At 38.6% G+C, this 27,185-nt stretch overlaps 1 protein-coding gene across 25 annotated transcripts in view; it reads right to left on the bottom strand.

Moving 5' to 3' along the window:
• baz2ba (bromodomain adjacent to zinc finger domain, 2Ba) overlaps nucleotides 1-27,185 on the bottom strand; it is a 282,544-nt gene that overhangs the window by 39,631 nt on the left and 215,728 nt on the right. For all 25 annotated transcript variants that reach the window (XR_011356755.1, XR_011356756.1, XM_069935433.1 and 22 more), the window contains 3 exons: nucleotides 25,349-25,411; nucleotides 14,776-14,920; nucleotides 757-1,430 (listed from right to left, as the gene is read on the bottom strand). Coding sequence is in view for 23 of the 25 variants with exons in the window: in XM_069935433.1 (XP_069791534.1) it covers nucleotides 757-1,430; nucleotides 14,776-14,920; nucleotides 25,349-25,411 (882 nt within the window). In the remaining 2 variants the exon portion in view is untranslated. The remainder of the gene's footprint in view (nucleotides 1-756; nucleotides 1,431-14,775; nucleotides 14,921-25,348; nucleotides 25,412-27,185) is intronic.

Below are 27,185 nucleotides of genomic sequence, written 5' to 3'. Positions count from 1 at the left end.
TTGGTATGACTCAGAAAATTAATGATTTTCTGTAATTTTTAAAAACGTGTAAACATTTTAACTGTTCCTTTTTAGATTAGCAGCACACATGAAATGGTAAATTAATATTTCATGCAAAGGTGCTCTTTAATTATATATCTACTGCCCCGTATTGGCCTAGTGATGGGAGCATAATAATATTAACTAAAAAAAACACATCTCCATTATTTCTAAATGGTGAGCTGCCTAAAATGGTAAAGAAATCAGTGAAGTGTAGGCACTGGATCTGGACTATATTACAAGAGGCAAGAAGGAGAAACAAAAGCACATAGAGAGGAAATTTGTCCACGTCTCACAACAAAATGTGGATGAGTATTGGTCTACAAGTGTTGAATTCTGCACATACGGCTCTACCTCAATACAACCAGTTACGTAGATGTGTGTATGGATCTACTGATGCTATTGTAAATGCTCAAGTACCAATGATCACACGCACATTTCTTCAGTAGGAACGCTTTGTAGTACATACAACAGAGAACATTGACAAAACATGTGCACATTCAAAAGATAATTTCCAAAACACATCTCCCTGAAAATCATATATGACACTTAGGGACACGGGAAGAAAAAAAATGGATAATTCCCTTGTATTGTCTGAAGGACTAGCTTCTCAACTCTGAAACAGAAAATGGTTGACATTGAAAAATAAGTTTTTTTTTCTGTAATTAATTGATTAGCTAAAGATACTAACTACACAAACAAAGATAAAATACACACCTGTAATGCTGATAATGCAAATGGATTGAGTCCCAGTGGATTCTGAAGTGATCCTGAACCCAAAATAGATGAGGACGAAGACTGGGAATTAAGTTGAGACTGTGCCATTTGTTGTGAGGAGGTTGGAGGCACATTTGTACAAGTGATGGAAGATTCATCACAAGGCATTCTTGGTAAGAGACTGAACCACTGTCCACCTTTCTCTGTGAGTACTTTCAGCAACTGGTCATTTTGGAGTAAAGGAGAGTTGTAGAGTTTCCCTGTGCCAGTTATCAGTGGGTGAAATAAGTTTGCACATGAGTCTATCTTTTCTGAGTTGCTGGATGGAACAGTAAGCTGGGAGTTTGAGATGGAGTTCTGTGAGATACAATGACTAGGAGATGATGGTGTTGCATTTATTTGGTTCACATTTTGTTTCTGAGTCACAAAATCTGATTCAGGAGGCATTTTTGCTACCTCTAACAGCTTACTCAGCTTAGAAAAAGAACCTGGCTTTTGTAAGAACAGGTTAGTGCTACTTCTCTCTTTTGAATCATTTTTGCATAAGTCATCACAGTTAGTCGCTGAACAAGAGCGGTTTAATTTCTCTTCAGTTGTCTCAGGTGGCTCTTCCTTAATCTGCAAACTGTTAGCATTTTTAAGTTTCTCTCTCTCTTTCATCATCTCCTCAGAACCTGAAATAATAAACCATTTTTATTTAAAATTCAACATATTAACATTTATACATTAACTATTTAAATGTAGTAAAATGGATAAGTGCTGTATGAAGCAACATTGTCCTTTGACATCCAACTTTTGTCCAGTATGGGTATATTATGTCCAAATTACACTTTCAAGAAATAAAGCGGAAGGATTTACATAAAATATGCAAACAAGTGCTGCAGCAGTAAAATTTTCACAAAAATGTAGTAAAATTTAATCAGTTTTAACTGGCTTTAATTATAGACCACAATGGCTATTGCATGTTTTTGTATCACCCAAAATTGGGGCATCAAGTTGCTCCACTGCAACTTCCAGTGGTCAGAAATCGATTGAAATCAGATTGAGCAGTGTAATACAGGTAGGCAAATAATTTTTCAGAAGACCTATAAATCCTCAAACATTAGAGAACAATGTTCTTATTAAAATTTAAACACACAATCAAAATGCAATTTGTCCCTAGCATTACTTATGTTAGTTATTTCCTGCAAGTTTATATTTGACTGTTGAAGTCAACAGTAAGCCACTCACACTTGCAATTCTTCCTTGCTTTGTTCTCCACCAAACAAAAATAAAGTTGAACTTAGCATAATTTAGAGTTGACTTTTGAGGCTCATTTTGATTGTACACAATCCATTTCAATATTTGATAACCAACATGGGTTTATTGCAACACTACTAGATTCAGAGGCTCGTTGGATTCATGTTGCTCTTTAACAATACCCTAGAAACCTTTACAATGCTTCTGATCCCACTCCAATGGCTCTGAGAAAAATCGTAAGGAATTGGGCTCATCAGACTGGATAAGTCCCAATGACTCTTGATAATTAAGTGGCTCATTTCTATTGCTGGGTAATAATATAAGGTGTGTGGGAACATAAAACAGATGATCATGACAGCTGAGCAGACAAATAAGGGGAACAGCCTTGAGGTGGTGCCCTGGGGCAACATTCCCAGCAATTGCTGCAGAATTGTTGTCACCTGGAGCAGCATCCTTTGGGATAAATACCCCAAAGGAGTCAATTGTTACCTTAATGGTCAATAATAATATCAGATAACGGTTGGCAGCATTGTTGGAGTGGTGGTTAGACCAACGCCTTTACAGCACCAGCGATTGGGACTAGGCTTCTAATCCTGCGCTGTCTCTAAAAAGTTAGTACATTTTCCTGGTGTCTGTGTGGGTTTTTCCTGGAGACTCCGCTTTTCTCCCACCGTTCAGAAACATACTGGGAATGTAGGTTAATTAGGTGCAAGAACTTGTGGGCTGAAATGGCCTGTTCACTGGCTGTATGTTAATATTTAAAAAAAAATTAAATATCTCTTGAGAAAATTGCATTGTAGCATCTGTCAGTAAGAGCTGGTAGCAAAATACGTGAAAATAATGGCCAATTATCTATAACTAATTCAAGTTGCTTGCAATGTATAAAATTTCAAAGCCATCCATATCCAAATATGACAAGCCCATTTTATTTTGCTCTGAGTAAGTGACAAAACAGAAATGAAAGAAAATAAAAAGTAACTCCAAAATATCTTTGCCATGAACATCAATGGGGTTTAGTACACAAAATTATGTTGTCAGTTTTCTAGGTTCTGTTTAAACTGATGTAATTTGCATTCCAAGATAAAGACCAAGAACTATCCAAAAACTGTCAACTGATTGAACCTGGCGAAGCAACAAACAACACAAGCTCAACTAAGCCTGATTGTGTTGGATTGGGGCAGGTATTAAGATGATATGGCTTCAAGCTTAAGTTGTGTTTCAATTTCATGTTTGAACAGAATTCTTTTTTCTACCGGGATAGTTACTCTACAAAGAGCAAGAAACAAGAAAATAGGAAGAGGAGTAGGTAACTTGCCTCTCACTCCCTGCCCCAGCACTTAGTAGGTTCAAGGCTAATCCACCCCAACCCTTATTTCCTCTTCTATGCCAATTCCCCAGGTCTTTCAATCCTCTGATCTTTCAAACACTTCTCTACTTCCTCTTTAAACTCTCCCCAATGATCTCACCTCCTCAAACCTCCATATGAGAGAATTCCAGAGATTAACTACTCTGCAATGGTGGCTTTCATCAATATAATAGTGCAGCCAGGTGAAGTAGTTTACTCTTCTTGTCTTCTGGCGTATTTTTGGATGAGGTTTAACTGGACACAATATAAATAGCATCAAGTTGCACTAAACTGGACATATTATATGGCAGAGTCTGGAGCCATACAGCTAATGTCGGTCTGCCTAATGAACTTACAACCTCCAACTTAACCTACAAGTCAGGGGAAAAAAGGATGTCCATTTTCTGCATATGTCTAATGCAAAAATAAAGTCAATTTCACTGCTGCCTGTTGGTCCTTGATCTACACAAATAAGACTTGCACTTTGAAGAGCCCTAGCTATTCTCTTGAGTTTCTTAGATCATAGTTACCATTCCTGTGAAACAATAAATTTTCACCATAAAAATCCATGTGATGATATTTTGAAAAACATGGACTATTACACACAATACAGAGCCATCTTTGAATAAAGGCAGATATCAATGATTAATCCATCATCTGCTTCAGTGTGCGAGAAAAGTATGTTTGAAAATCAAGGCAATGAACCCAATGCAAAGCTTAGTCTACCTGTCAGTAATGACCTGCCTTTCTGTGTGATTCTGAGATAAGGAACACTATGCAGTAGACACCGCTAATTACTAAGAGGGGCACCCACCAATGTTATCGCCGCACAATTCTCTGGAACAAAACCATCAGTATCCCCTCCAAATAAATATCCCCTGAATTGAAGCCCTAGCTACGCTCAGCCATTTTTTTTTTATTTTAGAGATACAGCACGGTAACAGGCCCTTCCACCTCACAAGTCTGAAGTGCCCAAATACACCCATGTGACCAATTATTCCAATGACCTTGTATGTGTTTTAGAATGTGGGAGAAAATGCATGCAGATACAGTGTGAACGAACAGCGCAAGATTTGAAACTGAGTTGCTGGCACTGTAAAAGTGTTGTGCTAACCTTGTCATACTTCACTCGCAGCCTGTGTGGTTCACAGGTTGCTGACCATTCACAGCTCATTTCAGTCCTTCAGAACTGTATTGAGCCCCTCGTTGGTCTGCTGTCATGGTTACTATCCAGTTAGGGTTGTTCCCACACTTCTCCTCCTCAATGGAAGGGGGGGGGGGTGGTTTGAGGGTGTGCTGGCTTCTGCTAAGGGGAGGGAAGGGGAGGTGCAGACTCTAAAGAAGCAGTGGACCAGCACAGGGGCTGCTATCTTGTCCACACAGTTTCAGGATTTTATATTAAAACCATCTTGGACTTCATTAACAGGCCATTTAAAGGCTGTATGGAGCCATCAGCATTAGGACCAAATGGTTTGACCTTGCGGAGCAGTGCTGTCTCTCCGGTCCCTGCTATCTCCGGGTCTGTACGTGCAGCACTACTACGATACAGCAGTACCGCCATTGTTTTTCCATCTAATCTGTAGTTTTACATCACAATTCCACCAACTTGCATGCTTTTCCCAAACCAACCAATCATATGCGTACTTTGATTGGCTGGCTGTTTTGGGTATATCTATCTGCCTTGCATCAGCAGGTTCACTTTTGATCCAATTACCAAACTCCTCATGGATCACAAATAACACCATCTTGGGAGGATTCAACAATTCAAGCAGCATCTGTTGAATCAAAAGTTGCAAATTGATGCATTTAGCAGGAGGTACAGCTTAGTGGGCAATGTATGTAATCAGATGGGGAGAGGGTGTGGATAGAGGGATGAACAAAGGAAGAGGATAACTAGTTGGACAAGAGTGTGTGAATAACCTAAATTAGAAAATTCTATATCACTCCATTGGGTTCCACATTAGTGGAATATGAAATGTTCTAATCCTCCTGGATAGTTTTGATCCCAACATCATGAACGTTGGGTTTTCCAAATTGAGGTAATGCCCACCTCAATTTGGCACTGTAAAAGCGTTGCACTAACTACCAACTGATTTCATTGATGAAGAAAGACTGGATGGGTTGGATCTGTTTTACTTTGAGTGCAGGAGATTGATGGGACACCTAATATATAATAATTATGTCCAGCTTGTTTAGACGTAAGGAAACCTTCATAGAATTCCACAGCATGGATTCAAGCCAAGAGGGTCCTTGCATCCACACTGAACAGTGGAGAGCCATCCATATTAATCCCACCTTTCCTTTCACCAGGTTCCATTTGACTTTTCTCAAACCTCGCCCTCAACCCCACTTTGTAGTCTCCTCTGCTACCTATCTCTCCCCTACTCCCACCCTCGTTTGTCCAGTATCCCATCACCTCTTGGCCTCTGCCCAACTTTTTTATGTTTTCTATCTTCCTTTCTCCCTTTAGTCTCGACAAAGTGTTCCAACCCAAAACAGTGACTGACCATATCTCTCCATGAAAGCTGCCTGACCCATAGAGTCCTTCAAGCTTCTCTGTGTTCACTCAAGAATCCAGCATCTGCAGTTTTTTTGTTCTTGCAATTTGCATTTGGACTCTCTGTAGCAATGGAAGAGGCAGAGGACATACAGGCTGGTGTGGAAGTGGGAAGCTCAAAATTGCAATTGTGGACAGAAAGCAGGTCACCTTGGATTGCATGCGTCATAATTTCTGGACTAACATCCTATACAAGACCTTGTTAACTGCCTTACTAATGTCCCTATCAACAACTTTACAGCCATTCCTTTATCAACTTTCTTGGTTACCTCCTCAAAACATTCAAATTATAAGACAGGATTTCCCACTCACAAAGCCACATCGACAGTCCCTAATCAATCTGTCTATCCAAATGCACATCAATCCTGTTCCTTAAACTTTGCTCTGATAATCTCCCTACAACTGATTCAAGGCTCACCAGTTATCTGGCTTATTGTTGCTAACCTTCTTATGTTAGGACAGAATTACTGGTTAAGTTCTAAAAGCCTCCTTGAAAATATGATATGATTGGGAATTTCAAGTCACACGAATACCCAGAAGTCACTCCTCCAAAGTTACCTCTTCCCCCAACCCCCATAGGGCCCTCCTCTGCCCTACTTGCGGCAGAGATCTCACAAGCCTCAAAATCCTGGAGATCTGATCAGGAAGAAAATTGTTCTCAATCCAGAATTATGTTGTTTTTAAATGTATTAATTTTTTGGGGATTTAAGTTTGCTGTCAAGATTACATTTGTAGCCTATCCTCAAGTGCTCTTATAAAGGTAATAGTGAGCTGTCATCTTGAACCAGTACAGTTCATTGCATTCAGGCAGTAACTAAAATAAAGTGGTTAAAAAAGTTTCCTCTTACTGCAAAATAGAAATGAAAGATGCATTCCTCAAGATATCTCCCTCACAAAATCCAGCATCATGGAGAGACAGTGACAGCATGAAGCACAAGTCTAAAATACTCTTGTCATTCATTCATTCTGATAGATTAAAGGTCTATCTTGTTTCAGCATGGAAGAATCCTTATCAATAGAGAAAATGAAACCCATATCTTCTAAGAAGCTAAGAATTAATCAATGAGAATAGACCTTATCAAATTAAATTTCAATTACAGAAAAAATTCATAGAACTGAAATGATTGTACTCTGAACTCACTAGATTTTTTAAAAAGGGCAAAATATTTTAAAAGTTCTCAGTAGGGCCACATTCAATTTCCATAAAATTGGATGCAAGAATCAAAATGTAATTTTCTAGGTCACAGTGATTCTAGGAGAGGCAGCAAAGCAACTCTCTACCACTTACTGATCAACACAAAGTAGGATGATAATGGAAGAAGGTGAACATCATTATGAATACTCAAAGCCAATTTACAACACAAAGTAAACCTGCACTTCCTAATAACCCAGAAGACTACATCTGCCATTGCTAGAACTCATTAAGAAACTCCTGATGATGATGATGGAAGAGAACAGATTCCAGAATTTCCCATAAATAGGCTGGAGTCCTTGATGAACAGTAAAGATGTGTATAGTCCCAAAAGGCAAACAAGCCTGCCAGACAAAGGTAACGTGAGCAATAGCAAAATGTCTTCCTTTTTTCAGGATAAGGTACCACAGCAGATAGTAACAACAAATCAAATGATAAATATGGCAGCATGGAAATTGCAGTTGTCAATGTTGGCTGTTCCAAAATCTCTGTGCAGAAGATGTTCCTACATAGAGCATGGCTGTATTTTCATTTTCTTCACATCCCAGTTCACAAGTAGAAAGAATCTTCAGCACATTAAAAAAAAAAATAATTTGGATGTGGGGAAACATGGATATGCATATTTTTGTAAGATCACAGATTGCTTTCCTATACTCCAAAAGGCAAAGACTCAGTATTTCCTTACATCAACCCCATGATCCATTTCAGATATTTTCCTTCTTTAAATGAGATCAAAATTATGGTACTCCAGGGCTTTGGTGCAAATACACCAATATATTTGTCACAAATCTCCACGACATTTGTACACCATCAATCTGCCTTCCAATGAAGAAAAATAATCGTAAGCAGTTACTTGGTGTCTTCACCTCGCTCTTTGATTTCCCCCAGGAATCAAAGATAATTTGCTTCCACACCAGTGTTGCGGGTTCGGAGGTGGCTCAGAGACCGACATAGAAACCACAGACTCCCACAGATAGAGCAGTAAGTACCTGATCGGGAGGCAGGCAAGTGGTTTGCAAGGTTTCTGTGTGCATTTGCCTCATGAATTTTCAGAAGGCCTTTGACAAGGTGCCAAACTTGAGGTTGCTAAGCAAGATAAAAGACAATAGTATGACAGGAAAGATATTAGAATGGATAGATTAGCTGACTGGTAGGAGGCAGAGAGTGGGGATAAAAGGGACTTTTTCTCATTGGCTGCCAACGACATTCCATAAAGCTTGAGGCTAAGCCACTTCTTTTCATATTTTCATGATTTGGATGAGGGAATTGATGGCTTTGTGGCCATGTTTATGGACGATACAAAGATAGGAAAAGGGGTAGGTAGTGTTGAGGAAGCACAGAGTCTATAGAGGGACATAAACTGATTAGGAGATTGGGCAAGGAAACAACAGATGGAATAGTGTAGAAAAATGTATGATCATGCACTTCATGTAAAGAATAAAGGTGCAGACTATTTTCTCAATGAGCAACAAGTTCAGAAATTGGACGTGCAGAGGGAGTTCTAGTGCAAGATTTCCAACTGATTAACTTGTATGTAGTGTTGGTAGTAAGGAAGGCAAATGTAATGCTAACATTCATTTTGAGAGGGATAGAAAATGAAAGCAGGGATGTAACGCTGAGGGTTTATAAAGCATTGGTCAGATTGCACTTGGAGTATTGTTAGCAGTTTTAGGCTCTTTTCCAAGAAAGTATGTGTTGACATTGGAGAGGGTCCAAAGGTGGTTCACAAGAAGGTTTCTTGGAAATGAAACAGTTATCATGAGGAGCTTAGAAGAATGAGTGGAACTGATTAGGGATAGTCAACGTGGCTTTGTGTGTGATAGATCACGTTTAGCAGGCTGGTTATCAGGAAATTTGATGAAAGCCATGGATGTTGACCACATGGACTTCAATAAGACTTTTGATAAGGTCCCATGTGGGAGGTTGGTCAAGGAGATTCAGATTTCAGGATGAGGTCAAAAATTGTATTGAACATTGTTGGCTTTACAAGATAAGCTAGAAAGTAGCAATAGACGATTGTCTTTCTAACTCGAGGCCTGCTATAATGATATGCCTCAGGAATCAGTGCTGGGTCCTTTGAAATCAATATCAACAATCTGGATAAAAATCTGGTAAATTGGATCAGCAAGTTTGTAGATGACACAAAGAATGGAGACTTACTGGACAGCAAGGCAGGATTTCAAAACGTGTAGCGGAATTTGGACCAGCTGGAAAAATGGGCTGCAAAATGGAAGATGAAATTTAATGTAGTCTTGAGTTGCACTTGGGGAAGATGAACCAGGGTAAGACTTGCACAGTAAATGGTTGGGAAATGTGAAGTACAGTAGAAGAGAGGGATCTGGGAATAAAGATACACAATTCCCTGAAAGTGGCATCACAGGTAGATAGGGTCGCAAAGAGAGCTTTTGACACATTGGCCTTCGAAAATAAAATGAATGAGTACAAGAGTTGAGATGTTATGGTGAAGTTGTACAAGACATTGGAAAGGCCAAATTTGGAACATGGTGTGCAATTTCGGTCACCCAACTACAGGAAAAATATTAATAAAATTGAAAGAGTGCACAGAAGATTTACAAGGATTTTGTCAGGACATGAGGAACTGAGTTACAGGGAAAGCTTAAACAGGTTAGGACTTTATTCCTCTGGAGTGAAGAGATTTGATAGGGCATGTAAAATTATGAGGGTAAACACAAACAGGCTTTTTCCACTGAGGTTAAGTGAGACAAGAACAAGGTCATGGGTTAAGGGTGAAAGGTGAGATGCATCAGGGGAACTTTTCACACAGAGTGGTGAGAGCGTGGTACAATCGACCAGATGAAGTGAATACGGATACAATTTTGACATTAATAAAAATTTGGATAGGTGAGTGGATGGGAGGGGTATGGAAGGCTATGGATAATGGAACTTGGCAAAAAAAAGAGGTTGGCACAGATTAATGGGCAAGATTCTGTGTTTCTATGGAATCACATTAAAAATGTATTGAATACTGAAAAGCTTGTACATAGAGAGGATGTTTACGCTGGTGGGGAGTCTGGGACAAGAGGTCACATCCTCAGAACCCAAAAAAACTCCCTTTAAAACAGAGATAGGGAGGAACTTCTTTACCAAGAGGTTATGAATCCATGGAGTTCATTGGCACAGACCACTGTGGTGTCCGTCATTGGGAACATTTAAGACAGAGGTAGATAGGTTCTTGATTAGGAAGGGAATCAAGGATTACAGGTAAAAGGCAGAATAATGGGATTGAAAAGATAGTAAATCAGCCGGTTGACTCAATGGGATGAATTGCCTAATTCCACTCTATGTCTTGGGATTCTATGGATCAGGATCTTCACATTATCTCAAATGCTTCCTCTCCACTTTGGGTGATCAATTGGCCAAAAAAAATCCAAGGAATTAGTGGGAATGTTGCATTCCTACAGGAAGGCTTTGAGCATATCCCTAAACATTTTCCTCTTCCTGCCTCGTAAATTCGTCACATGACAGGGCTCAAATGAACCTATTTATTTCAGGAGACTAGTGCTAACCTTGCAATAAAGAGTCCTGCCCACAGAGCCCAACATTACTTGGGTATCATTGCTAGCCATGTTGGCCAAAACTCACCAAAAAAAAACCAAACATTCATACAATTATAGCATCAGCAATTAACCCCAAAGTCATTGAGGAGCTTTTTAAATAGTATTGGAGGACAAGTTTTTCCTGTTGTTGTGTTATTGAACTCTCTTTAACAAAATGCATTACTTGGAGTACTGAATTCCACAATAAGCACTGAGAAATCAAGTCAATATTGATATTTTAAAACTGGGAACTGTGGGTGCAAATCTTCCACCTAGAATCTTGAAAAAATATGCATTATCAGAGACTATTTTTACACAAGCCAGATACCAACAACTTGGCAAAGGTTGTGCAATTATGAATAAAGTCCCATTTATAACACAATATGGAAGATTATCTAAGTACAGACTCATCACCTTAAAAGAATTACAACTTTTCTCATCCACCCCTCAATGAGCAGGAATCAAACAGGAACTAATCATAGCTGTGTGCAGTATGGAACAAATGATTCAGATAAACATTTTTAAAAATGAAACAAAACTAAAAAATATAGTATTTTTACTGCAATTCACAAAAAAGTGCTGGAGAAACTCAGGAGGCTACACAGCATTTACAGGAAGTAAAGGGTAACAAATGGTTCAGGCCTGATTCCTTTTGTCAAGGTATGAGTAAAAATCAGGCAGGCATCTGAATAAAAAGGTGGGGGGAGGAGGAGTAGAGGGAGGAAGGGACATGGGAAAGAGCAAATGCTAACATAGAAGAGGTCATAGGTGAGAGCCTAAAATAGGAAAAATAAGCTGAGAAATGATGGGGGGAGAACCTCTCTAAATAGAAAAGGAAGGGCAGCACAGTTGGTTAGCGCAATGCCTTTGCAGCAGCAGTGATCGGGACTGGTCTTGGGTTCGAATCCCGCGCTGTAAGGAGTTTGTACATTTTCTCTGTCTGCATGGTTTTCTATAGGGGGTCAGATTTCTCCCCCGGTTCAAAATGTACTGGAGATGTAGGTTAATGGGGTGTAAATTGGACAGCATGGACTCATGGAGCAAAATGACCTGTTACCATGCTGTATGTCTAAAAAAAAGGGAAAGAGTTGGGGAGCTAGAGGAAAGGAGGCAGAGGAACTGGGAAAGAGAGAGATCCAGAGAGGGGTTCACCAGAAACTGGAGGTCAACGTTAATGCTGTTTAGTTGGAGAGTGCCCAGACGGAATATTAGGTGTTTTTTCTCCAATTTGCAGGTAGCCTAGGTAGATATGTCAGTGTAGTAATGGTGTGTGAAATTAAAATGGCTGGTCACTGGGAGAGTCCCTGTTATTGCAGCGGACAGAGCGAGGTGCTCAACAAAATGATCTCCCAGCCTGCAAACAGTGTCTTTGATATAGAGCACCAGAAGCATTTGATGACCCTTGCAAATTCACAAGTGAAGTGTTGCCTCACTGGAAGGGATGTTTGGCACCCCAAATGGCAGTGAGAGTAGAGTGTGGGCACAAGTATAGCATTTCTGGTGGTCACAGGGGTAGGTACTGAGCAGGCAATTAGTGGGAAGGAATGATTGTACAAGAGAGTCCTGGAGGGAGCTATCCCTGTGGAAAACAGAGAGGATGGGGGCGGGGGGAATGTCGTGCATGCTGCGGGTGTGGTGGGGGGGGGGGTTTCATACTGTAGATGGCAGAAGTTGCAGGGGATAATATGGATACAGAGGCTGGTAGGTGAGGACAAGGGGAATCTTGTCCTTGCTGCATCTCGAGGCGGATGTGCAGGAAATAGATTTTTAAACTGTACTTTATGACATGAGAAATGTTGTCAGTCCAAACTTTCTGCAAGATTCCAAACCAATGTGCTTTATGCCTACCCCAGCAAACTTGATGACTGACAAAATGAACAAATTTTCCTGGTTTCTGAGCCAACATTAATTAATGTGCTCCATGACAGTCAAAGCCTAAAATGTTGACAGTGCCAATTTCATGGTGATAACATTTTAATGCCATTTAAAAACTTTGTAAAAATTGCAAAACTATTGTTGGTGTCAGTTGTAAAACATGGTAGCATGCTCTTGCATGTAGCTGCTCTTTCAGAAACAGTTGGTGCGAGAGGTCGAATTTATCACATTAAAGGCAGATTTTTTCCAACACTTAAATGGTAGCCCTTTAAAAGAGTGTATCACAATACATTCAGCATTCTTTCACCGAGTGACAAACCATGTGTTCATGCCATATTAATGGTTTGGATGGAACTATTGACCACTGAGGAACTTCCAGAGTCTTTTGAAGGAAAATGCTTGCAGAAGACAGCCTCCTTGTGGAAGGGGAACTAATAGAAAAGTTATTTGCATTTTCTCTGGATGTCACATGGAATTTTGGATTACCCTTATTTTCAGAAACCACAGGCCATTTCTTTCAGGAACTGGGTATGTTCACAAGTAAATGAGTGCACTCAAATTTGAAACTTTGTTGTCCACTGCCACATTGCAGAAGTCAAACTCAACTGATAATTGGAGTTTTCAGTGTGCAACATTTGCACTGGCATCTGGACCATTTGGTTGCATTGCACAAGTCCCAAAAATTGTTGACATCCATAGAAAGGATTGATGTCCATATAGACACCTCCCTGGCAACTTCCTTCCTCATTTCCCAAAAGCCTTTTGCCAGATTTTTGTTGCCTGTTCATTTCTTTTTTTTTTAAACTTTATTTAAGATTTTATAACATGAATAACATATAGGATTACATTAAAAAAAATTAAGAATAAAATAATAAAATTACAATACAATATCAGTAATCTAAATAAACTATACCCTCCCCAATAATTATTACACATTAATAACCCAACTCAAATTAGTCCAACCCCCCCTTTCCCCCCAAATCAAAGAGTGAAGAATTAATAAAGTTAATAATATATGTGAGAAAAAAACCCACTTACAAAAAAAACAAAAACATAACCGATTAAAATACTAACAAAAAGAAAAGTAATTAATACTAAGATATCAGACTTAAAAAACATTTAAATCAAACTTAAATGCATATATTTAACAAACGGAGTTAAGATAAAACATATATTTAACTCAAACTTAATATAAAAAATTAGTAAAGTTAGTAACATTATCTATCAAAAATTCTTAAACAATAATCAATTCTTAAAAAAAATTGTAGCATGAAAAAAAAGATGAAAAAAAAACTTTCTCTATAGAGATAAACCTTCACCAAATATCAACTAACTTCACATCTATCATCATATTAGTCACATAAACCACCATTCTGTTCATTTCTGAACTATTCTACTACTTCTCTTTTGCTTGGCTTCTTCTGGCATTTCTAGCCATCATATCATGAGTGAGCATTTACTGAAATCATTTGAGTGTATTGTGACTGGGGTTCCTATTATGTCAATCGACTTGAGGCCAATTCTTTTTATAGCTACCCAAGCTGTGCAGCACTGTCCACGATTTGCAGGTTGCACATCTTTTGGTTGGTGTTTAATTTAAGCAATACTAAAAGTCTATGAGTGAACAGCGTTGAAAACTTATCAAAAACATAAATCTGGCAACAGCTGAGGTAATTTAAGCTACCAGGACACCAAATAAAACAGCACAAGTTGCTCACATAAAAACAGCCAATCCTTATTCACATTAGTACTAAAGATTTTCACAAAATTGCTAAATACAATATTTACACAATTTTTAATAGCTCTATACAGTAAAACCCCTGGTATATGGCACTTATGGGGATCGGTAGATGCCAGATAAGTGAATTTCCAGTTGCTTGAAATAGTGTGTTGCATAATTGGCAAACTAACAGTAAGGCATGCCAATTTTAAACTACCATATTTTTTACCTGGTTATTTTCCACAATTTTTTTTTTGCCAGTTGCTTGAGACTGCCGGTTCCTTGAATTCTGGTTAACAGGGGTTTTAATGTATTTTTTGTGGTGGTGCTTTCAATTTGAGGTTGAAGAAACCTTACGTAAAAATTAAATGAATTACCCTCGTACTGTAATAAAATAATGCTAGGTTTCCTTAATTTTATCATCTTAGCTTGATTATAAATCAATTTACACTGATTGCCAATACTCCAACATTAAAGTATTTTCAAAAGCACTGGGTCGCAGTGAGGGGAAAAAAAAACTTTTTATATCTTTACCTTCTGCGCTTTCCATGCCTTCAACAAACACACCACCACACTGGGGAAGAACCCAGTAGCGTCGTTTGAAACGATCCTGTCCAAATGTCATGGCACGCAATGAATGAGAGGCCTCAAACAGCTTCTTACGGTACTGGCTTTGTTGCTATTCAAATAAAACATCTGCTATCAATATATTCACCTTTAGAAATAATTTTTTAAAAATAAAAAAAAACATGACTTTGAAAAAAAACCATTACATTCTATTACAAGAATATTCCATGTTAAACCAAATTGCTATAACATGACAAGACACAAATTCTGATCAATATAAAAATATAACCACAGACTATTTGAATTTGCATGGAAATTCAATTTTCTCCATCATTTTGGCATTACAGTGCACAAGTTCCACGACAACTTAAAGATCTTTAGAATCTTCAACACAAAAAAAAACACACTGGGAGACGTGTGTGGGGGGTGGGGATGAAGAAATCAAAACTCAAGTACAGTGGATAGTCTCAGGAATGGTGACTAAAATTGACACAAAAAAGACTGGGTTTCAGAAATCACCATACAATAGAGGTTTAGCCACAGAGGTGTAAAAAAAAGTCATGCTGTAGGTTTACAGCAAAGAAAATCAGTTGTTGCGAGTGACACAAAAGGAAGAGGAGATGCATGATGTCTAACAGGCTAAGGTCACAGCCTGAAGATATGGGATTGTGGGTGGGATTGTGGATCTTAATATTTTAGTACTTTGCATAAGTTGAGAGTAAAAGTTCAATCATCACCTCCATGGTTGATGTCATTCATCTTAATTATTCCAATGTTAGGTTTTACCAAGGTTATTTGGCTCCAAACCTCACTATAGCTTTGTCCAGACACAAAAATCAGAGTTGAATATGGTGAGACGTCAAGGGTGTAAGTAACTTGAGTGTGGCATAAAGGAGCTCTGGTAAAACTGAAGCCAGTGACAATAAAAATGATGCTTGTTTATTTCTTAATTTAGTGGTTAATTAATTCAGCCCCTGGACATTAATATAGGTGTTCACCAGGGCAATGTCCCAGGCCCAACCATCTTCAACTTTTCAACAATAAGATTTTTTCCCTCAATAGATCAGAAAGGAAATTTTTGCCATTCTACCTGAATATCACAACAAGAAAAATTCATGCCACAGAGATACCGGGCAATACCTCCTCCAAAGAGCCAATCCATCTTCTTTTAGCATCCAACTACAGCACCATTACCAAGCACCTCCCCAATCATCCATAACTTTGGGTCACCTTTGACCAAAAATTGAAATGACCCAGTCACCTGCAAAAGCAGTTATGCAGCAATTGCAATTCCTTGTAAGGGATATGCAAAGATAAAGACAGAATACTCTCCAATTGGCTGAAATGGATGAAGTTCAAAAATAATCAAGCTTAATTGATGTGGAAATATGCTTTAGGACTTCAATTACCTCATTTTCAAAACTATTATGAAGCTGGAAAATTAAAATTTGTTAATAGAATGTTGGATATTACACAACCTCCTAGTTTGGCTGAAGTGGAATTAGTTTGTATTTCTGAGTCTCAGGTTCATCAGTTTATATTTAAATGGAATTCTTGTTTATTACAGGGATATAATATGCCTGTTTTAAAACATTTATTAGGGATCTGGACTAAAAGGAATTTTGTTATAGGTATCAACTCAAACTCCATTATATCAAAATAGGGTTATTCCTTTTTCAATGAATAAGTATTTACAGGTATGGGATTCTAAGGATATAAAGGTGATCGAGGATTGTTTTGAAGGACAGTTTCTTTCTTTTAATCGACAGAGAAACATTTGGAATACCATTTAAATCTTTATTTGTGTATTATTAAGTTTGAGCTTTGGTAAGGGATAATTATGGAAGAGTAATGAAATTACCTGAACTAACAAAGTTTGAGTTTTTGATTTTGCATACATTAAAAAAAGGGCTTTATTTCTGATATGTATGTTTTGTTACAAGATAGTATGGATAAACCAAATTTAAATAAATCTAGAAATAAATGAGAAAGGGATTCATCTTATGATATACCTCAGAAGGATTGGGAAGTTATGTGCCAAGATGGGTGACTAAATTACTTAATGTAAAATATAGTTTGGTCAATTATAATTTTTTACATCAGTTGGATTTGGCCCCTGAGAAATTGAAAAAATATGGATTTAGTAATTCAGATTTATGCTTTAGATGTGGATTACATACTGGAATTCACTAGGAATCTCCTAAATAGAATAATACCTAGCGTCGCCGAGAATGTTCTCCCAGAATCACAGTGCGGCTTTCGCGCAAACAGAGGAACTACTGACATGGTCTTTGCCCTCAGACAGCTCCAAGAAAAGTGCAGAGAACAAAACAAAGGACTCTACAACACCTTTGTTGACCTCACCAAAGCCTTCAACACCGTGAGCAGGAAAGGGCTTTGGCAAATACTAGAGCACTTCTGATGCCCCCTAAAGTTCCTCAACATGGTTATCCAACTGCACGAAAACCAACAAGGTCGGGTCAGATACAGCAATGAGCTCTCTGAACCCTTCTCCATTAACAATGGCGTGAAGCAAGGCTGCGTTCTCGCACTAACCCTCTTTTCAATCTTCTTCAGCATGATGCTGAAACAAGCCATGAAAGACCTCAACAATGAAGACGCTGTTTACATCCGGTACCGCACGGATGGCAGTCTCTTCAATCTGAGGCGCCTGCAAGCTCACACCAAGACACAAGAGAAACTTGTCCGTGAACTACTCTTTGCAGATGATGCCGCTTTAGTTGCCCATTCAGAACCAGCTCTTCAGCGCTTGACGTCCTGTTTTGCGGAAACTGCCAAAATGTTTGGCCTGGAAGTCAGCCTGAAGAAAACTGAGGTCCTCCATCAGCCAGCTCCCCACCATGACTACCAGCCCCCCCACATCTCCATCGGGCACACAAAACTCAAAACGGTCAACCAGTTTACCTATCTCGGCTGCACCATTTCATCGGATGCAAGGATCGACAACGAGATAGACAACAGACTCGCCAAGGCAAATAGCGCCTTTGGAAGACTACACAAAAGAGTCTGGAAAAACAACCAAATGAAAAACCTCACAAAGATTAGCGTATACAGAGCCATTGTCATACCCACACTCCTGTTCGGCTCCGAATCATGGGTCCTCTACCGGCATCACCTATGGCTCCTAGAACGCTTCCACCAGCGTTGTCTCTGCTCCATCCTCAACATTAATTGGAGTGACTTCATCCCTAACATTGAAGTACTCGAGATGGCAGAGGCCGACAGCATCGAATCCACACTGCTGAAGATCCAACTGCGCTGGGTAGGTCACGTCTCCAGAATGGAGGACCTTCGCCTTCCCAAGATCGTGTTATATGGCGAGCTCTCCACTGGCCACCGTGTCAGAGGTGCACCAAAGAAGAGGTACAAGGACTGCCTAAAGAAATCTCTTGGTGCCTGCCACATTGACCACCACTAGTGGGCTGATATCGCCTCAAACCGTGCATCTTGGCGCCTCACAGTTCGGCGGGCAGCAACCTCCTTTGAAGAAGACCGCAGAGCCCACCTCACTGACAAAAGACAAAGGAGGAAAAACCCAACACCCAACCCCAACCAACCAATTTTCCCCTGCAACCGCTGCAACCGTGTCTGCCTGTCCCGCATCGGACTTGTCAGCCACAAACGAGCCTGCAGCTGACGTGGACATTTACCCCTCCATAAATCTTCATCCGCGAAGCCAAGCTAAAGAAAAAGAGACATACTGGAATATTTTTACATGCAATTTAGCTTTGTGACAAAGTTCAACAATTTTGGGATAAAATTAGAGTATTTTTTGAAAAATTATTTAAGATTAAATTACCATTAGACCCAGAAATTTTTTGATGGGCTATATTGTTTCACTGACTGGTTTAGGGTTGGACAAGTTTCAGATAGCTTTTGTTCGTTTAACACTGGCAGTAGCATGGAAATGTATTGCAATTACTTGGAAAGATAACGTAGAAGTGAATATAGCTCGTTGGCATAATGAATTGAGATCTTGTATTTACATGGAAAAAATAACATATAATTTGTATGATAATTTTTTTTTCTTCAGATGTAGTTACCTTATTTTGAATGTATGGGTTTAGAAATATCTTAGGGTATTACACAGTTTATGTTTGTAATTAATTTGTCTTTTTTTTTTGCTCCCCTTGCGGGGCTTGCTGAAGGTGAGGGGGTTTATATTGTTTTAGTTTATTTTGTTATTATTTTAAAGTATTACTTCTATGTAATTTGAAAATCTTAAATAAAGTTTAAAAAAATAATCAAGCTTCATGTGATCCAGGGTGATGTAGTTTGCTTGCTTATACATGTGCTACCTTCCACCACCAAACCATTATGGCTGCAATGTACTCCATTGATAAAATGCACTGCAATGCTACTAAACACTAAAATTACTTCAATAACACCTTTCAAACTCACAATCACCATCACCAAAGTGAACAAGGCCGATAAACACAAGGAGATGATCCACCATCTGGAAGTTTCCTTCCAAATCATACACCATGTTGATGTAGAAATACATTATTATTTCTTCATCATCTCTGTGTTGAAGTCCATAACACATCAGCAGACAACACAAGGCAGCAATTCTCCCAGTGGAACTGCACCAGTTTAAGAAGCTTGGTCTTTCTAAGTCAAAGTAACTAGGGATGGGCAATAAATGCTGGACATACCAGCCATGCTGACAGCAATGTGCTCACATGGCACATTGTCCAATCTTCTTCTATTTACATTTATGACTTTGTTGGCCTCTCTTTCATTACAGATTGTCCCACCCCAACAACTCAATCCTTCCCTAAGACTCTGTCTTGTTGGGAGCAGGAAAACTAATGAGCCCCATCATTAAAACTTTTATCTTGATGGGCCTCTGGTTTTGTTTGATGAGATGATAAACAATTTCTGTTTTAGGTCGATTAATTCCTCCAGGAGAAAACTGCTGCTATGCTCAACTATATCTGGTCTTTCACAGTAGACACAGGAAAGCTTTAACTGCATTTCTAATCATTTCATTCATCAACCCTGCATGTTGGCTGCTCCAGGAGCCTCCGAACCAATATTCAGGTGCTCCCTTCGTCCACTGTCCCCACCCATCAACTGAAGGCCTCCCTATTCCTCAGTCATTTGCCTCCCATTCTACGTTTTCAAAATTTTGCATCTTCTTTACTGCTCATCTGTAATTTCTTTTTTTTTTATTTTTTTTAAATTTTTTTATTTTTCACACCATAAATCACATTAGCCATGATATACACTATTTCTTTTTCACACATATACAGTGACTTTTTCTCCCCCCCCTCCCTCCTCCCAAGCCACCTCCCCACCCCCCCCTCTCATCCATTTTAGGTATACAATCTAGGTTGCATTAAGCCAGTCAGACAATGTTGTCATTCAACAAAAATACACCAGAAATTCTACTGAGTCCATTCTTTTCTTTCCTTCTCCTTCCATCAATTTAGGTAATGTTTGTCCCCGGTAGGTTTTCGCTATTGTATTTAATGTAAGGCTCCCATACTTGTTCGAATATTTCAATATTATTTCTTAACCTATATGTTATTTTTTCTAATGGAATACATTTATTCATTTAAATTTAGTAGTTTCTTCCTTTTAATTTGGTTATGTATTCCATTAATATTTAAAGTCATATAGTTCAGCGTAGCCCTTTTATATTTTGTTTATCTTCTCTTTCCGTTTTTCCATCATTACCTTTCCTCCTTTTCCATTTCTGTTTTCTTATTTTCAACTCTTTATAAGACAACATTCCTACAACATCCAACATTTTCCTTATTCTCCTATTTCTATCTTATTTATCCCCAATCTCCCCTTCCCCTCCTGAGTTGTCCTTTATCCCTTGTCGGACAACCACATCTCCCCTCTCCATTTGGATTTGCGAATCCACTCGCAAGCGTCAACTGATTTTGCAGTGACCGCTATTTCCCCCCACCCGGCCCCCCCCAGAAAAGATTTCACTTTTCATATGTCACAAAGGTCACTCTTTTAATTCCCTCCTTATTCTCTCTATTCCATTACCTTCCCTTATTAATTCTTGTCTATACTATCTATATTTTCCTCTAAGTACAGATTGAAGTTTGTCTCTTGTGTGATTTCATCTTTGGTTCTGGTCGTCAGAATTGTGAGAGTCCATTACTATTCAATTATTGACAACAAGCTTTCTAAAACATTCAAACATCTTAATAAATTTAAAAAAAACAAGAAGTAATGACTTGATTTCTGCTTCTTGTTTTGTCTGCAAAATATCTCCATTTTCACATTTCTTGTTTTCTTTATATCTGAAATATATTTTGTTGACTGACACAATCTCCAATGGACATTAATGGACATAGGGACTTTGCCTCTTCTTTCATTTTCCTTCCTGCAAGGACAAGGTTACTCTTGCCCCCTGCATGCTTAACAACAGCTCTATTTCATGTATGCTCATGATTACATAGACAAGTTTACGCCCAACACGATCTATAAATTCAATGACGGCCAAATGAATGGAAATGAGGAGTCCGAATACAGGATGGAGGTCAAGAATCTAGATGAATGGTGCCAGAACGACAATCTTTCTCTCAATATCATAAAGACCAAGGAGCTTATATGTCAATTTTAGGAGGGATATGGAGCACGAGACCATGCAGCTGTCCTTATTGATGAGACAGATGTTAATATTTCAATGGAGATGATATGTCAGAAGACCACAATTTAAGCTACAATAGTGGGAACTATGAAGTACATCAACACCTCTACTTTTGAAGAAGCCTGAGGAAATTTGGCAAATTGTCAAACCCTCTATCTACAGCACCTAATAGCCTGAATACGCCTGGGATGGTCTGATCTCAGAAGCTAAGCAGGCACATGCCTCGTCAGTACTTGGAGGGGAGACTGGCTAGGAACACTAGGTGCTATAGGTTTCTGCGAGGGGCACTGGACAAAGTGGAAACTCTCTGTCTTCCTTACGGTAGACAAAAGTTAAAAAAAAATTCATGCATGTTACATTCTATATGTATATTATGTGAGAATAATGGAACCTTTACCTTTACTCTCTCAAACTTCTAGAAGTGCACAATGGAAAGTGTACTGACTGGTTGAATTACAGGCTGATTTAGTAATTCAAATGCCCAGGAACACAGAAGGCTGCAGAAGGTAGTAAACATAGCCAATTTCATCGCAGGCTCTGACATCCCATCTATTGAAAACATCTTCACAAGGTGGTGCCTCAAGAAGAACATCAGAAAAGACACATGACCTCTTCTCACTGAGACCTTCAAGGTGGCACAGAAGTCTGAAGACCAGCAACTCTTGGTAACAGAAAGCTTATCGCCAAAAGCAATCAGACTCCTGAACCTCCTCTTAATACATTAATCATAAAATACTCCATCACCTTTAAAAACACCTCTCTGTAATATTATAATGCCCAGGTGAATTTTATCTATCTTTTGTATTTATTGTCTTTCTCTAATGTATATTGTAGATCTTCTTAACAAACTACCTTTTCCACTGCAGCAAGAACATTGTTCCACTTGTACATTGTACAATGTATATGACAATCCACATCGTTATCATTGTCTCTATCAACTCTAACAATCTTTCAATTGAATTAACTTGACAATTTTCCTATACATTATCGCAACAATTAGTATATTTTACTTTCCTCTCTTTCTGGAAACATCATTCCCTCTCAGTAACTCCCACCCCGTTTGCAACACTGTTTCTTCCTACCCAAGTGCATTATTCAACTCCACGCTTGGAATTTTCCATTGAACTATAGCAAATGAAGTGAGTGCATATCAATGCCAGTCCATTCACAGCTTTCCATGTTATTATGCAGATTCAAAAAGTATTTCAATTAACCTTAATCTCGGGTCTCCCTCTTTCCCCTTCTAATCAACCTCCAGTCCTCCCAGTTTATGTCCTTTCCCATATTCTCTCCAGGTCTCACCCATTTTGCCCACATCTGGTTTTATCCACTCATTACCCACACATTTCACCCAATGGATCCCCTCTTCCATCTGCCCTTCATTTCTCCCTGAATGGATCCCATTTCCACCTTCCTTGTCTATCATAATTTAGGACAAGTAGTTTTTGTGTCCCATCTTATCATCTTCCAACAGTAGACTCATTCTTCACCCTCTCATCCCTTCTCCCACCTGGCTCCATCTGTCTTTTTATTTCCTTGTCTGTTTCCAACTATCACTTGCCTGACAACTCCATCCTTCTCCCTCTCTGAACAATTTCCAACTGCCCATCATACTTGACTCCACCACTGTGCACTTATCATCAGCCCATCTCAGCTCTCTTCCCACCCACTCTTCCCTATGTACAGCCTATCTTTCCTCTCTTCTCATAGGGCCTCAACCTACTAACAATTTCCCCCCCACCAACAGATTTAAGTTTCTCAAGCAATTTTTTAAAGCTCCTGATTCCATCATCTGCAGTTTTTGCATCTTAATATTCTCATGATTCCCTATTAATATTTAATCCACCATTTTCCTTGCTCATTGAAATAAGAAAATAGAAATTTTGACAAATGTAATTCCTAGTTATATGCTAATTCAAGTTGAAATTCAAGTAAAATGGCTTCTCTCATGAGATACTCAGTCTTGATGAATTTTTGAAGGTATTGTGTAATTCTGGAATTACCTCAAAAATTCATGCAAGAGTGGATCTCACAAGTGAGAGTTCAAAGTTATTACCAGAATACATAGATGACATCACATACAACCCTGAAATGCTTTGTCCTACAGGATAGGCAGAATTTCTACTGATTGATAGTGCAAAAAAACTGTACTCAAGGAAAAAGATACATAGACAAGAAAGAAATGTAAAAAAGATAAGAGCAAATGCAATGCAGAAAAGAAATAGTCAATAAATAATGTGCTAAGTAAGAGACCACAAACAAGTTCCTGATTGAGTTTGTTGTTTAAAAGTCTGATAGTGGAGGGCCCCTGAACCTGGTGGTTCCTCTTTCTTGATACCCTGGATGGTGCTGACCCTTTTTTTGAATATTTTATTTAAATTTTCCATACTTGATTTCATGCCAAAATACAATCATATCAATTCCATTATACACGATGGATTTATAGAACCCCCACAAAAAAATAAAAACCCCACCAACCCCCTCCCCCTAAATGATAACTCCAATAAGGATAGAAAAGGAAGAAAAAAAGAGGTAAAGAAAGAAAAGAACATATCTGGTTGTCAAGGGATCACTGCCTTTCACTCGATTCTAACCTTTTTCAGTTTTATTGGTTAATTTATTCCAAGAGGTAATGAGGTTTCACAAGGTTTAGAGCAAGCTGTTTATAAATTTATACCTACAATATGTAAATATGCGCACCAAATTTTCAAAAATATATATTTCTTAAGTTACATGTAATCTTCTCAAGAGGTATACAGCTATGAATTTCCACATGCCATCTTTCCAAACTAAATGAGAATCTGATTTCTATGTCCACTGCTACACACTTTCTTGCAATTGCTAAGGTAACTTTAAAAAATTCTTTTTGATATAAACTTCGTTTCAATTTTGGTCTTATCACTGAAATATTACCCAGTAAAAACAACGTTGGATCACAGAATTTCGCAGTTACAACATCCTATGAGCAGTATCACCAGTGACAAAAACTTATTCGATAGCACTGTGGGAATAAGTTCACCACCAGGACTACCCACATATTGTCAAAGAATAAAAAGTAAATGGAAATATTCGCACTACATTAAAAAATGCAATGTTTTCAGAAAACACAATTAAATATTTGCTCACAATCACATGTTTTTAAGTTATACAGTAGTACACTACTTATTGTGTCTATTTTAAATGTGAACAGAATATTTATGTCAATAATGTAGACTGAATGTTTGCTTTAACATGTATGCTATTTAAATATTTCATGGATCATGTATTATCAGTAAACTAAGTTGGATTGAGCAATATGTAAAGGTTTTGAATTACAGTACAAACTCTGATTATCCAAAATGGTCGGGACTGGGCCTATTTCAGAGAACTGGACATTTTAAAAAACAGCCAAGTAGCAACAGCAAATCACTTGCAACAGTGTTTAAACAACAACAAAACAAGGCTTTTTAAGCATCAAAATGTTGTTTGATTCTCACCAAAAAAAAATGCTGCCCACTGCCAATCATTAACACTTCCCCACCGTGGCCTCATTCGTGCCAGGAGCCCAAGGGTCCTACTCCTGCCTGGGAGGTTGAAGTCCCCGCCGCCGCTGGGAGCTCCAGTTCCGCTGCTGCCGGTGCTGGGAGCCCGATAACCCTCGTCAGTTCGGCTCTAAAAAAATTTCGGATAACTGAGGATTTTGGAGAATCCAATTTCAGATAATTGGAGTTGTACTGTAAATCATGACCAAGAAAACTTTTGCAGTTGTAAATTAAACAATAAGCAACATATTAATCTTCCTTTGTCTTCAAAGTATTTTTGATAGAGGACAGAAAATTAATCCTCATGCAAAAACAAGGAAACAAATCTGAAAAATTAAATGCTAATGGAAGCATACAATTTTACGGATGCAAAAACCTCTACCTTGCTCAGTTTTTCAATTTGCTTCTCCAGTTCTTCCACAGTAGTCAATTGTTCTCCATCATCCTAAAAGAACAAGCAATTGTAATCAAGAACATGTATTAACCAACAATATTTCAGAAATGTACAAAATCAGTTTTAGTGAAGGTGACGCAAGATCAACCATGAATAAATTTAGCTCTAATAATTCGGGAGAAGAACAAAATGGCAATTTTCCACAATGCTCTCAGTTGTCAGAAGATAAAAGAATTACTGTAAATATTCATGTAATACGCAAAATAAATTTTCCCCTTTTTCCCCTCAAAAATAGTGGTGGGGGGGGGGCGCGGGTCGCATTATACACGAGAGTAAAATTAAAAAAAAATTTCTGCATGCGGGCAGGCGGTAGTTGGCAGCATGAATCGGGTGGCCGGCTGTGCAAGTGGTAGTCAGCAGCACGATCAGACGGGCGGGCAGGCGGACGGAGATGGGGGTGGGGGGGGGGGAAAAATAATCGCATTATACACGAATATTTACGGTAAATAGTATTTATCATTGTATATACCACATTGTTTAATAGAAATCTGAGTCAATATGGATTTGGTCTTTCAAGAAACATGAAAAATAAATTAAATTAAACAAAAAGTTTTTTAAGAAAAAAGATTTCTATCAACTCTGATATACTTTTATATAACAAAGCAAACATTCGATGCATTATCTCTGATGACCTAACCACGCAAAACTAATTGATTAGCCCAAATAGCCCACAAATTCCAGAGTCTAACATGTGCCTCTTGAAATCTTTCATCACGACATTTACGATTCTGATATGATAGTCTGGTGTGGATTGCCAAATGATTTTGATAATATCAATAAAGCAGACAGTTTCAGTTTCGATACATGGCTCACAACTAGACTTTAATGGTGGGGTGAAGCCCAATTTGGTATTTAAGAAACGGATTGGACCTGGAATTTCTATGGAGATTCCATGGAGATCATCTTCCTCAAGTTTGGTAATTGATATTTCTTCCAACCCAATCCTCTCCACTTGATTCCCAACTTGGTGGGTCCAGAACCCTTGATACTGTGAATCAAGACTTAATCACAAACTCATCTCACTTTCAAATTTTTTTTCCTATGAGTGCAATCTGCTTTACATCAATTCCTCCAACATCTCCACTCTCCCCAATGGCAGAACGCATCAGGACTTGTATACAGCAGAATATATGAATTTGGGCAAAATAGCCAAGCCACAACTTTCTGCAGGTCACGTAAGTTATGGTTTATCTATCACTGATGTTGAGTCAATTTGGAGATCACCTTTTAAATTAAAAAGCAACAAAACTTTCCTGACTTGGTCAGTGTGCATATAAAGGAAGACCTATCCTGGACACAAAATACCTCCTCATTAGCCAGGAAGGAGCAGCAGCAAACACATGTTCCGAGGTTTGGAAGGGCATGGTTACCAGCCCCCATTTTGACAACATTTTACAGGAGCACAGTTGAGCGTCCCCTCTGGCTACATTACTGCATGGCATAGTGGCTGCAATGCATCAGACCAGAAGTCAATACAAGGGATCATCAAAATGGCCAAGATCACGGGAGATTCCCTTTTTACTATTGACCACATTTACTGGGAGCATTTACTAAAAAGGCCTCAGAGAATTATAGAACACCTTTTACATCCAGCACACAGTACCTTTGACTCACTACCATCAAGGAGGTAATACAGAAGCTTCAAAATCAGATCTGCTAGGCTTGGAAATTACTTCTTTCCGCAGATTGTGAGACTGATCAACATCATCCTATAACTGAATGCATCGTCCCACAATATTTATATATATTTATTTTAAATTATATC

Source organism: Narcine bancroftii, chromosome 4 (genome assembly GCF_036971445.1).
Source record: "Narcine bancroftii isolate sNarBan1 chromosome 4, sNarBan1.hap1, whole genome shotgun sequence".
Lineage (NCBI taxonomy): Eukaryota > Metazoa > Chordata > Chondrichthyes > Torpediniformes > Narcinidae > Narcine > Narcine bancroftii.
The sequence above is the reverse complement of the archived record's forward strand: the minus strand, read 5'-3'. Positions and strand labels throughout refer to the sequence as shown.